Source organism: Mustela putorius, unplaced genomic scaffold (assembly GCF_011764305.1).
Source record: "Mustela putorius furo isolate JIRA1106 unplaced genomic scaffold, ASM1176430v1.1 tig00000228_pilon_pilon_pilon, whole genome shotgun sequence".
Lineage (NCBI taxonomy): Eukaryota > Metazoa > Chordata > Mammalia > Carnivora > Mustelidae > Mustela > Mustela putorius.
Window position 1 is genome coordinate 10411797 of NW_025421322.1, and position 14059 is coordinate 10425855.

At 32.5% G+C, this 14059-nt stretch overlaps 1 protein-coding gene across 14 annotated transcripts in view; it reads left to right on the top strand.

The window, feature by feature from the left end:
* Positions 1 to 13818, top strand: part of OXR1 (oxidation resistance 1) — a 441010-nt gene extending 427192 nt beyond the window's left edge. For 10 of the 14 annotated variants that reach the window (XM_004771326.3, XM_045078042.1, XM_004771321.3 and 7 more), the window contains 6 exons: positions 2805 to 2885; positions 4759 to 4884; positions 5628 to 5780; positions 8019 to 8114; positions 9936 to 10009; positions 11892 to 13818. In XM_004771326.3, the coding sequence (XP_004771383.1) occupies positions 2805 to 2885; positions 4759 to 4884; positions 5628 to 5780; positions 8019 to 8114; positions 9936 to 10009; positions 11892 to 12027 (666 nt within the window). In that variant the 3' untranslated portion in view covers positions 12028 to 13818. The remainder of the gene's footprint in view (positions 1 to 2804; positions 2886 to 4758; positions 4885 to 5627; positions 5781 to 8018; positions 8115 to 9935; positions 10010 to 11891) is intronic. The other 4 variants (XM_004771323.3, XM_045078046.1, XM_004771328.3 and 1 more) reach the window with 2 other exon arrangements.
* Positions 13819 to 14059: the final 241 nt, after the last annotated feature.

A 14059-nucleotide genomic window follows, 5' to 3' on the forward strand; every position in this document is an offset into this window, starting at 1 on the left:
CCACTTTATTCCTCAAGAAATGACTCTAGCAAGATAGTGAATATATTTTTAATTGAGGTTACTTTCTTCAAACTCTGCATCTTTAATTGGTATAGGACATTTTGTAGAGATGTGTCCATTTTCTACTTAATATACTTCATCTTTTGGGTAATTAAATTCTGTACATGAAGTATGATTTACCAAAGGGATAAAAATTAATTTAAGACTAATTCATTTCCATGGGGTGACTGAGTGGCTCAGTGGGTTAAAGCCTCTGCCTTTGGCTCAGGTCATAATCCCAGGTCCTGGGATCAAGCCCTGCATTGCAGAAGGCTCTCCACTTAGTGGGGAGCCTGCTTCCCTTCCTCTCTCTCTGCCTACTTGTGATTTCTGTCTGTCAAATAAATAAATAAAATCTTAAAAAAAAAAAAAAAGAAAAGACTAATTCAGTTCCATCATATATCCTAGGAATCTGTATGTTTTTATTCATTTATTTTGATATGACCTATGTTTCTCTACTCATTTGATTTCACACCCTTTTTCTTAATTCACAGACTCTTTTGACAGTCTCTTTTATCTTCATTCATTATAGCCTGAGGAAATATTAGGACTGAGGAAGTAATGAGTTTGTAAGTCCCAAAATACAACTTTTTACAAAAACAGTGTGAATGAGAAAAGGTAGATTTGTGACAGTAAAAAGAAACTATGACTTTACCAAATGTTATAAGCTTATACTTAGGATGGCAGTTCATGGTTCCCTCAGTGATACCTCCTACTCAGTGATATTGATATGGTTAGCTTGTAAGTGATTCCTTTTGTGAGCGTAATTTAATTTTATTTCTAGCAAAGAAATGTGTTTAATATGGTAACAGAAGGAGCTTTAGTAGAAATAAGTATAAAATTAATGTAACCAGAAGGATAGAAGGAATGCAGAGGAGTAAATAAGTCATATAATTTGAAAACTCTTGGCTAGTAGACTTGATCAGATTGAACACCCTGGGGAAAAAAAAGAAAAATATAGCTGGCCATTTAATATTTTGTGGAGATTTCTTTTTTGGTCATAGAAAAACATTTTTTAAATTTTTAAGATCTAATTTCTCTTTCACCTTTATTGAAATTTGTTTTGTTCTTAATTGAAAGGTCTTTAATATTTTTATCTAATCCTGAAATTTAAAATTAATTTCAGAAGAGTCATGGTATACAAGATAGTTGAGCTCTCAAAACTGAAGTATTTTACTATGGATAAATAAATAAATACTATCAATCAATCAAGAAGTAAGTAAATAAGGAAGCTCTTCAGACGTTACCCTTTAGTCCTTAGGGTAATTTGTGAAAAATAATTAAGCAAAAATAACGCTAGCAATAATAGCTATCATTTACTATGTGCAGGACAGTATGTCCTGTATGTGTGCATTTTATTTCCTCATATTATTTCATTTAAAAATTTATTTTATATGTGGTCTTATTAATTCCATTGTTTTATGAAGAAATAAATAAAGAAGGGCCCCAACTCAGATACATCTGAACCTCTAGGGCTCTAGAGATCATAACCATTTTAGGTTTCTTTGTGAGTGGAATCAACCATCACCTTGCATGCATTGTCAATTCGTAAAAGTCAATATTATGAGAAAACATATCTATTCAGTTTCTTTTCCTTTTTACTATTCCCATGTCTTTCATAGCTTTCAGCAGGCTTATATAACTTGTCAGAGTTACCTCAGTGTATATGGGTGGTTCGTTTATTTTAGTTGGTTAGAAGAGCCTTTTTAAAACCTAGGTTAGAAGTCAACTCTTTCCAAGCCAGTGGTTCAACTGTGTTGATCACAAGAGCAATCTGTCATATTTCAGGAGAGTCAGCACGTATTTATGGCACAACCAGAGTTCACTGCTCTATGGTTTCTGTTTTAGGAATTAGGTCATGATCTGAGAAAGTTGTAGCTATTGTGTCAACCTGAGGAAACTTGTGTGTTTTTGTGAACTTTTATAATAATGCGCCTCTTCATATATAACTTTCACCTGCATTATGCAAGAGACTGATCTAGGCACTTAAGAAGGTAAAGAACTTTTCTTAGGAATTCAGAATGTAGGGAAGCCATTAAGTCTTAGTCACAGATAACTATTACAGTACCAATAAAGAAATAATATAAAGATAAAAACTGAAAAGAGTCCTGTAGAAAGACTGAAGTATACATGCCTGAGAAGGTACTGTTGATTAGATACACTTTTGAAAATCTAATTTTTACTTTCTAGAGCTTATTTTTCTTACTACCTTGGGTTTTTAATGTACTTCATTTCTTATTCTTCCTCCTCCTTTTTCTGATACAGACCATATATCATGGGTATGTTTCTTATCTTTGCCTAGAAGAAATTCTTCCAGCATTGCCTTTAAGATACAATGTTTGAGCTAAACTGATTTGGAGGGGAGAGTTGAAACTGCCTTTTCTTCGTAAAGTGCTTGCTGTTATGATTTTAGATGTTATCTTCGATTTTGTCTTTGATGTTAGCAAAGCATGTTGTTTTCTGTAGTATCTCCTTTATAAATAGCAACTATAATTCTGTTTATTCAATCAAATTCTGTCTATATAAAGCATTTCATAAACCTTATATTATGAACCAGTTGGATGTAGCAGTTTTAAACTCATTCATGTGTATTTCACTATAGCTTGATATTGGTATCCCCTGGATTTTCAGCATGGAGTGGGGAAAGAAACCCTGAATACAGTTCTCTTTCTCCATTTAAATTTCTCCATTTTTTTGTTTTGCTTTGTTCTGGCTCTTTTTCTCAACTGTCAGTGGAATTATTGTCTTCCTGTCTCCATATTCAGGTAGTGTCAGTGGCTGAGTATCACCGCAGGATCGATGCTCTAAATACTGAAGAACTACGCACACTCTGCAGACGTCTCCAGGTGCCCCATTCAGTAGTTTAAATCCCTCCAGAGATGAACACTCCCTGTTTTTAGTGTCTTCCGTCAGGGCAAATCTCATTTTTAAAGGATTTGTTTTGACTGTGGCACTAAAATAACCTATCAGAAAATTCCTTTCTGTTTTTAAAGAGTCCAGTTTTGCCTTGAAGAGCTCTAGGACTATCTTTTCTGTCATCTTTTCATTTTAAAAATATTCAGAGGAATTTTCTGTCACTGTCGAACTATTCTCAGTATTGTGTGTTTCTTAGAGCAATGAGAAGTGTTCATTTAATTTTAAAATTGGAAGAATGTTTTGGGTTTGAGTTTGAATCTTTACTAAATAAAATCTGAAAGATGAAGTACTATCAGACAATTGAAAACCTTTTAATGAATAACAAGACTTAAATATTTTCTCTTCTTTAAGGTTATTTCAGTTGTATCAACCTCACATCAAATATTTTAATGAGATAAATTGTTTTTGTTTTTGAGGTATTCCTGGTTGGTATTAGAAATACTTGAGAATAATATCCTAGACATCAGAACTAGATAAATTATTTAAAATTCCATGAAATAATCTTTGTGATTTTATTTTTTTTTAAGAAACAAAGTGATACAATTGAACTCAATTTTCAGTTTTGTGTATTGTGTGCTTTCCTCTTCTTAATGAGATGATGTTTTCATGGCTGTGCTAGAACTACTGAATTTTTTCTTTTCTTTTAATGCTTCTCATGCTGCCTTGGATTTTTTTTTTTTTTGACCTTTCACATCATCAGAATAAGGGTAAAACATGCTGATGATGTGAAGGAATTAATATAGTTTAACTTCTCATCAAAAAACAATACAGTTCTAGAACATGTATTGGTTGAAAATATATGCTGTTTAGGTTTGGTAAGAAATCTGTTAAAGGAACAAAATAATTTAGCAAGATTTCATTCTTAATGGAATCAGTTGCTGTACATTGCTACATTTTAGTTATCTGCTCCAATAGAGTTCTATTTTCCGACTTAAAAGTTACATCAATAATAGTTATGTTTTATATCTTTTATATCCCAATGTTACTGCATTTTATATATTAAAATAAAAGTAATAATGGTACTTTATAAAATAATTAATAATAAAATATGAACAAGTTTCAACAGAATAGATTGTATCCAAGTTTGTTTTGAGGTATTGACATTATCATTTTAAGAATATCGTTTTAGGATCATATCCATCCTGCAAAAGCATATATTCTTTTTTAATGCGTCACATTTATCTAATTTTTAAAATATAGATATGAACAAATTGACCTTTAAATTTCTTCTGTGGTCCAACTCTATTTACAAAAAGTGTTTTGAAAGTAATAAGAAGGAAGTCATTTTCTAAGTAATGGTAATTTTTCAGTGAAGCAAATAAATCTATATATGCACACATACTGATAAAAAGCTATATTTCTTTGGATCATTCTTTAAAATTTTGGCACCCAGAAAGTTTTCTTAATTATTTCTGGCAAATTTTATGTTTACCATGAAAATAAAAAATCCCACATATTTTAAATAGCACTGATAAATAGCAAGCTAGCTGCTCACTTTTGCCCTTCAGCAGGAAAATTAAAGTTTGCATGTGACTTTTCCTTTCACACAGAAATAGGGGTGTTAATCATTATCTTTCCATCATATAGTGGTTGAGAAAAATGTCTGTTTATATTTAAAAAATCTTTTCCTACCTTGGATATACTACTGTTATTAGATGGACCATCTTTTGACTTCTAAAATCCTAAATTAAAGTTTTAGCCCACTCTTTTAAGGTACAAAGTTTTATTTCTCGCAAAAGGCAGATATTGTTTAATGTATGTTGCAGTTTTATATTAACATGCTGCTGCTGTTTACTTCTTTAGATTACTACAAGAGAAGACCTAAATTCAAAGCAGATTGCTCCATTGAAAGCAGACCTGGAGTCTGAATCTTTTCGACCAAACCTAAGTGATCCCAGTGAACTCTTACTGCCAGATCAAATTGAAAAGGTATGACATACATATGTGCATTTCTGAGTGGATGTCCATAAGAGTAAAACAGCCTCTTTTCAGTTGTTTTCTAGCTAAAGAAGTAGGTTACTGCTATTAGTTTTCCTTTCCTGTGAATAAAAGTAAACAAAATATAGCAACTAGTGCAACAGAAGATGTTAGGAGCAGACATTAAAATAAAAAATAGCAATTTAGATGAGATCTTATAATAGCCAAAATTTTGATTTCTTACTGTATAGTAGTTACTTGGTTTATGTGATTATGTCATGTGTTTTTTACAGGACCTATCAGAGTTGGATACTCTTATTGTGTGTATTTTATGAGTGAAAAAATTTAGGCATAGAGAAATTTAGTATCTTTCTCAAAGTCACACAGCTATAAAATGTTGAAGCTCAGTTTCTAGGGCCCATTATTTGAGAGTTTGTTAATAATCTAACAGTCCATTCAGTATTTTTGCTTAAATTAGCAGAGGGTAAAAACAATAAGTAAACCCTATTTCTTGTCTCTCTTCTAATCCATGTCCTTACTTGGCATGTTCTTTTCTTTTCCTGGTGCACAATTACTGTTTCATTCTGAGAAGTATACAGTTATTCTTTATGCATCTCTGTATCTTTGAGAATAATTTCTACTGTTATTTTTGTAGGCTACATTTTATAAAGTACCATTCCATTTCAGCTGACATTACTGTCTTGTATATTGACAGTAAGCTATCAAGTAAAATGTTAACATTTTATTTTTCAAAGCTTACCAAGCATCTTCCACCAAGAACAATTGGCTATCCATGGACTCTTGTTTATGGCACTGGGAAGCATGGCACAAGCTTGAAGACTCTTTATCGAACAATGACAGGTTTAGACACCCCAGTGCTGATGGTGATTAAAGACAGTGATGGGCAGGTATGAAAAATAACTAAATGGACACCTTACCCTTTAAGAGCTTACAGTTAAAAGAAACATTTAATGTATTTTTCATAAAAATTATTTCCATTAGTACATTTTTATTAAGTTTATCTGATAATTTTATTAGTACTTCTAATATAGAAGACATTTTTGAGTGCTACAGAGGACAGATAGGAGCATGAATCCTTTAAGGGATTATAGTCTGGTAAAAAAGAATATTTAGGTATACTACTAGTATCTCCTGGAATAAGCCAAATATGCCAAATGTAGTGAGAACCTAGAGAGAGCATAAGGGGTGTTCATTTCTATTTGGACAAGGTGAGAATGAAATTCATGGATAGGGTGAAAATTACAGAGTCTTAAAGCATAGTTTTGAAAGTTAAAGATAATTGTGTGAAGAAGATATCAAGAATAAAACCATAGGTAAGCAGGAGAAATATTGGTATTGGTTTGGGTTCATTCCTGAAACATCTAATTCAGGTCACTTAGTTCAGATTGGAGAGTAATAACAGGATAAAATAGCAATATTAATTTAAAAAACAAAACACTACTACTCCTGACATCTTTATTGTGCTGTTCCTACATATTTGAATAATCATTGATGTGCATTATCTTATTTAATCATCAAAACCCTATGAGATTGATACTTTTATCATCACTGTTCTAAAGAAGAGTAACTATGACTGAAAGAATTTCATCAACTTTCCCAAAGTTATACACCCAGTAAAAGGTAATTGCAGCACAAAAATGAAGAAACTGCTTACTACGTGCCATAGCATAGATTCATGTCACAAATGTTATATTGAGTTGGAAATCAGACACTGAGGAGTAACTGTCTTACAAATGGATTTAAGGAAATTTCATAAACAGGCAAAACAAATCTATGGTATTCTGGCTTTTTAACTTCCCTGGGGAAGTGGAGGTGGTGGCTGAGGAAGCACAGGGATAGCTTCTGAAGTGCTAATGATGTTCTGTTTCTTGTTCTAATTGAAGGTCAAATGAGACTGCTTTGTGATAATTCCACATTGAGCTGTGTGTTTGTATTTATATGAGATATGTATATATATATGCTTACACCTTTCAATAAGAAAGTCTATTTTAAAAATATAAATACCGTAAAAGCAGATTATCAATAGATTATCAAAAATTAAGATTGTTAAAGTGACTATAGAAATCATCTATAAAACTCTCTACATTCCCATTTTACGATGTGGAAACTTAGACCCAGAGCATTGAAATACCTTGTCCCAGTTCCTTATTCACTCATTTTTTTTTTTAGGTTATTTATGTTTTGTATCTTGTTCTGTGTAAAAGCATAGCATTACAGGCCCAAGCAATTTAGACCAAAAGCCTTCCCTCATTGAATTTATTGTCTAATGAAGACAAAAAGAGCATATACCATTTTAGTAGTAGAATGTTTACCTGTGCAGAAGGGTTTTTGCTTTCCTAAATCCTGTAATCCCCCTGTAACTTGTTATCCTTATTGTATGTGTGTTGTGCATATACGTTCTCCTGAAATGTGATAATCACTTTAAAAAAATAAAGATTTTATTTATTTATTTATTTGACAGAGAGAGAGATCACAAGTAGGCAGAGAGGCAGGCAGGGGGGGCATGGAGCAGGCTCCCCACTGAGCAGAGAGCCCAATGTGGGACTCGATCCCAGGACCCTGGGATTATGACCTGAGCCGAAGGCAGAGGCTTTAACCCACTGAGCCACCCCAGGTGCCCAATAATCACATTTTAAGACTGTTTAATTGTCATAATAAGCATCCTTTTTTAATTTAAAAAAAATTTTTTTAATTGAAGATTTATATTTATTTATTTGACAGAGAGACAGCAAGAGAGGGAGCACAAGCAGGGGGAGTGGGAGAGGGAGAAGCAGGCTTCCTGCTGAGTGGGGAGCCCAGTGTGGGGTTCAGTCCAGGACCCTGGGATAATGACCTGAGCCCCAGGCAGCCGCTTAATGACTGAGCCACCCATGCACCCCAATAAGCATCCTTTTAGATTTCAAAACTAGGAAAAATTTTCCATTGAGAATGTGATAGGCTTTGTACTTGACAATAATACAAATTTTTAATAGCCAATCATGTTTTCCTTTTTAAGTAGAAGTAGATAAAATTATATTACATTTCTGGTTGTTTTTACATCTTAACTTAAACCTAAATAGTGAGGTAATGCTTAATGAAGCAAATTAATAGTCATGTCATTGAGCATGCCTTTTTTTAATCCTTAGGTTTTTGGTGCATTAGCATCTGAGCCATTTAAAGTGAGTGATGGCTTTTATGGTACTGGAGAGACCTTTGTTTTTACGTTCTGTCCAGAGTTTGAGGTAAGGACAATTATTCCAAAATCCAGTTTATAAAGAGATAGATGGCATAATGAAAAGAACATGCACTTTGGAGTCATACACACTTGCATTTGACTCTTATCTTTTACTAACTGTAACTTAGCACTTTTTGACCATTTTGAGGTCCAGCTTTCCTATGGATAGAATGGGAACCATAAAATGTAACAAGATTGTTTAAATATTAAATGAGAATCATATATACAACACTTGACATAGTATCAGACATAGTCTCAGTAAGGAGTATACATCATTATTACTGTTCTGAATTGCCTTTGTGAAATTCTTAGAAACTTTCATTTACTAAGTTGCATGATGTAAGTATTGAAAACTTAAAAAATAAATCATTTGGGTTTAAATCAGTTAATTACCTGATTTCTTTTTCTTTTTTATGGCTAGATTAACTGAAATTAACAAATTAACAAATTAACAAATCTTTCCATTGCCAGTAAGATCTAAAATGTAGAGATGTACATGAATTTCAATCAATATGTTGACTGTTTAAAACATTGCATGCAGTCGTTAAAACATTGCATGCAGTCGTAGCATCTTAGATACATTAAAGTTCAGTGTGTCAAACCTTTCCTAAGAGTGAAATTATAATCTTGAAAAAGGAATCAGCACAGTTGGTTAAAAAAGTAGTCTTTAAAAATAGTGTCTATGATGAGCAGAATAGGAAGGGTTTGATAATACACTAGATGTCTTGTGCTTCACTGGCTCACCAGATTAACCAGTGCTTTCTGTTCCCTCATAAAGTATAACCGATGCCTGCAGCTAAGGGAAGTTTATAATTGTTACAGATTTCTTTTTTAAAGATTTATTTACTCATTTTAGAAAGTGTGAGCAGGGTGGGGGTGAGGGCAGGGGGAGAGAGAGGCAGAGCAGCAAACTCCCCACTAAGCATGAAGCCTGACGTGGGGCTGGATCTCACCACCTATGAGATGATGATCTCAGCCAAAACCAGGAGGAGCCAGAGGCCAACTGATTGAACCACCCAGGTTCCCGTTACAGATTTTTTAAGCGTCAGTTGTGCTTATTCTTAAATCTTTCTATGCTATTTCTACCAGATAATGTTACAAATTTCATGTTTTCTAACTATGAAAAAGCGAATGTTAAAGTTTATTTTATTGAAAAAAATTTTTAAAAGTTTATTTTATTGAAAAGTATAATGAATACTTAGGAAAAGGTGAGGTGCAGCACTAGAAATGGCTGTTTATTAGGTTTAAGTGAAATTCCCATGGAAGATTAGTAAAAAAGATATTTAAGAATATGAACATCTAGAAATTTTGCTCTTGGACTTCTTAAGTGTTTTTATGTCCTCATTGCTCTTTAAAAAAATTGAAACTAGAAACCATAAACATATGTAGTAGGCTTACCTAAGAATGATGATAGGCAAATCTGTATCCAAAGAAAAGACCTTGGCCTTATATCAAAGTATTATCAAATTAGTGTACATTTATGTTTAATGATAAAAGTTAATGGTATCTGTATATTAATTTTTTAACTGATTTTCTGCTTCAACTTTTTTCACTAACCACCCAGTTCTTGACAAAGAAAAGAGAACTATGTATAAAAAGATAATAAGATTTGAGGAATTGGAAATGAAAGTTGTGTGCTTTCAAACTTAGTCATAAAACTACTGAAGCCCAAAAGCATCAGACCCTTGTACCCAGTCTTTTGTTCATACTGTACTATTCCTCTTACTGTCAATCTAGGCTTTGTTAAGTACTTGGGATTTAGGAGAACTAACTCTATATAGTAACTGTTTTCATCTACATATTTAAAGCTTTCTTTTTATTTACGTAGGTCTTTAAGTGGACAGGAGATAATATGTTTTTTATCAAAGGAGACATGGATTCACTAGCTTTTGGTGGTGGAGGGTAAGTCTCTTGAATATTTTACCATGAGGTGTTTAACAAAACTATTCATCTGTGTTATTTATAAAATCAGTTATTTTTGGAAAGTTTGGACATTAGAATATCTTAATTTGTATATTATGATTAAGAAAATACTTTTACAGGGAGGTGCTTACATGTAGTATGTGAAACTATTGATAAAATATTTGTTTATTCATTTTAAAATGCTGTTGATTCCCTTTTGATTAAAACCCATCTTTTAGAGTAGAGTGACTCCTTGATATTTGAAAGTGAAGTACACTAATATCTTAGACCTTCTCAAATGTTTTAAAAAACACAATGGTATGTTGTTTCTCCCAGTGTATTAAATAGATCCAATTGTTTCCTTTTTATTCTACCCTGGAGACTATTTGGATTGATACGTAGGAGAATAATAGGAATTTGTTTTCTTATTTACTTTGTTTTTAACAGGATGCTTCAGTCATTAATTTGATTCCCTTTACATAGCAAGCACTATGAGAACTTTTGTTTATTCTGGCACCCCAACTTTATTCAGTCTTTAAAAGACAGTGTTTGGAAGTAGTTTGCTCTACTTCTCCTAGCCTAGACTTTCAAATAGTGCTTCTTAGCAAACGTTGACTCCTTCTTTTGGTATTTCTTTCCATCCTTCAGGATCAGATATAAAGTATGCTAAATAATTCCCAAACTTATAAAAGTACTATTTGTTTCCCACAGCTGAGGGTTTACAATAATTGATTTAGGCTGCAGAATTTTGTTAGTATGCAAGAATATTCATTATCCTGAGTGATTCTAACAAATTTCTCTTAAGCTTTTCTATAGGTAGGTGTTTGGAAGACATGATTTCAGTGATTAAAAAATTACCATGGTTATTATAGCTTTCTCTGAGGGACCTAACCAGATAACTAAAAACCATGTTATTCTTAGTTGTGGGAATCAGCATATGTTTATATGTTCCAATTACACCTTTTTTTATTGGTGGGGTGCAGGCAGTCATTCAGCCTTACTCCAACTGGTAGTCGTAATATGATTCAGTTAGCTCTCCAGGAAGTCCTCATAGGCAAATGGCTGATAATTTCAAGCTGTTAAAGATGCCTTGAATCTTTGAAAATAACATACGTAATGTCATTAGATGTCTGCTGGAACTTGATTTTGATTATACCACATGATTGCAGTTAGCTAAACTAAATATTGGGTCATTCGATAGCAACTTAAGACCAGTTTACAGTCTTTGAAGAAGGAGAGTACAGGCTCAGAAACCTAGAGCAACACGGACTTTGATATTCCAGAATTACAAACAGGAGCCCCCAAATGTAAATCATGATGTGATGGACCTAAGTATAGGCTTTGGAGTTAGACCTGATTTAGATTCTGGTTTCAACAAATATTATATATGGGACCTTGAGCAAACTGAAGTCTAAAGTTTCCTAAGTTGTGAATTAGAGATTGAACTCTTAATATTAACCATGCATGTTAATGTTAGATGAGAAGGAGTTTTCATGTTAAATACATTAAATATTTAACTCATGTCAAATATATTAAAACCATTTACCAAAGAGAAACTCGTAATACCAGGCAAAGAGTAACAGAGTGGCACCTGTACAGTAAAAAGAATTCCATGTGAAATTAATTTTAGAGGATTCATTTTGTTGCTTAATCTGTGCACTAAGTGATTTTTATACTGGGATGTGAGCAAAACAAAATTGCTTTGTACTAGTATGAAAAGGAGTAGGAAAGGGTTTTGAAAAAACAAATGATTTTAGAGTTTTGAATATTGAAATGTCACATTAAAATTATTATTTTACAACTCCTGCAATATTTATCTTACAACTTAGGGCATAAGTATTAAGAGATTATTGCTAAAACTGTTTTCTTTTATGTATTGCAGGGGAGAATTTGCCCTTTGGCTTGATGGAGATCTCTACCATGGAAGAAGCCATTCTTGTAAAACATTTGGGAATCATACACTTTCTAAGAAGGAAGATTTCTTTATTCAAGACATTGAAATCTGGGCTTTTGAATAAATGTAATGCTCTCTGTCTTAGCAGGATAATGGCCCAAACCTGACATGGACAAGCATTGTTTGGAAAGTTCAAGAAGCAATACAATGTAACATGTCACTTGTGCTTTAAAATTAATCGTATCACCATTTTTTACAGCTATAATTTTAGAATTTATTTTTAAAATCATGTTTCTGTCCCAGGGTTTTTTGGGTTTAGACCATGGTGTGGGTCCATGCAGTATAACAGCTTGGGTTTTGTCAGAATTTTGGCAGCATTTTAATCATAGTAACCACCTCATCTACAGTCCGTGTTATCTCAGTCTCCTAATAGGATGGTGCTCTTTTTTTGAACCTCTTTTGGTTTATTATTTTTAAAACTCTGTTGATTGTTTTACTAGAGCAGTCTAATTGGGACATTGAGAGAATAAAGACTAGATAATGCTGTGAGGTATTTGTGAGGTTGCAACAGATGACTTTTGGACAGGCTCAACTTAGTCATTCTTGTGAAGGAAAAAACACATGCCAAAATAATGAATAGTCCATTAACCACTGAGTTCTAGTTTTAATTCATACTACAACATTCTCTTTATTAATTTTCAGGTATTCTCAATTTCATTTTAATAAAAATGAAAATTGAAGAGAATTCTGGTTGTAATAGACCACAGTGCACATGATCTGCAGGTTTGGGCATATGCTTTCATGATTGGATTATCTGGTAAAGTTATATAATACAAAGGAGAATGAGAACTTGATTCTAGTGGACTTAATATATCAATCGAGAAAATATACTATTTACATATTTGTAGCTTAGCAGGGCATTATCATAAGTACAAAAACTATGAAACAGATGCATATTTCTTCAACATATTGTGTCAGATACACTGTTTTATAGTTCTGTTGTTTTAGCCTTCTTGCACACCAACTCCCAAAATATAGGTTCCTGTTCAAAAGGGAAAAAAAAAAGTGTGTTTTTTTGAGTGGTATATATTATTACTACCATTAGCATTTGCTGTTATAAAAGGGCAATGATTATAGTAGACAATATTGTAACTCAGTAGACTTGTTGAATATGCAAACTTACTGTCAAGTGACCTCAAAAAAAAAAAAGACAAGATAGAATATACTAGTAGTTCTTATCCTCTTTTGTAGGAAACCAATAATATGCCATTGTGGTGGTCATTCATCAGTTAATTTCAAAGCTTCATGTTATGCAAAAAAGAAAAAAAAATCCTGCTGTTATACATGTGACAGTGACCTTGTGCTGAAATTTCAGCTATTCCAGATAAACATTGTATATTTTCTTGTAAATTAATGTTTAAAGGTAGTTTTGTTCTTATAGAAAGTGTTGATTGCCAGGTTGCTTATAGCACTTTAAATTATTCTAAAATGGAAATTATAAGCCAAATATGTTGGCTTTAGTAGTTTTAGTTGTATAGGTCTTGAATATATTTAGATCTTTTGAAAGTTTAGATAATTATCTAAAAAAGCATAATGCTAATGGAAAACAAAATCTGATCTATTTAATATGCTATCGCTGAATGTGAATAGAAATGTGGGCATCAATTCCTTGTCTATATAAAGCTCTCTCATTATAAGTTAGTAACAGTATATAGATTAAATGTTTACAATATAGAGAATTGTAAATAAATGTATCATTTTTCCCCCTTTGGTCTTCCACAGCAGTATTATTGTCTTTGTGGAGTTGACTAAAAATTAAAAGAAAATAAATAATTTAAAAAATCCTGTATTGGATTTCAGTTACAATAAGGTCATAGTGATGTATACCAAATAAAATCAAATACTTAAATACAAATTTGAGTTTGGATTTATTGAATAAATCAAGTTACTTTCATATCTAAGAAGTCTTTGATTAAGCCTACTACTATGGTTTATGTGTAAAAAATGCTTTTAGTAGTTTCGGGTAGTGTGGTGGTGGTGGTAATAGTAATGATAGAAGGATGCATTCAAGTAGAGAGAGCATGATAGTTTAAAAAATGAGGAAAAGAGGGTACTTGGCTTTTGAAGAAGTACGTAAGTCATTTGATATTTTTAAA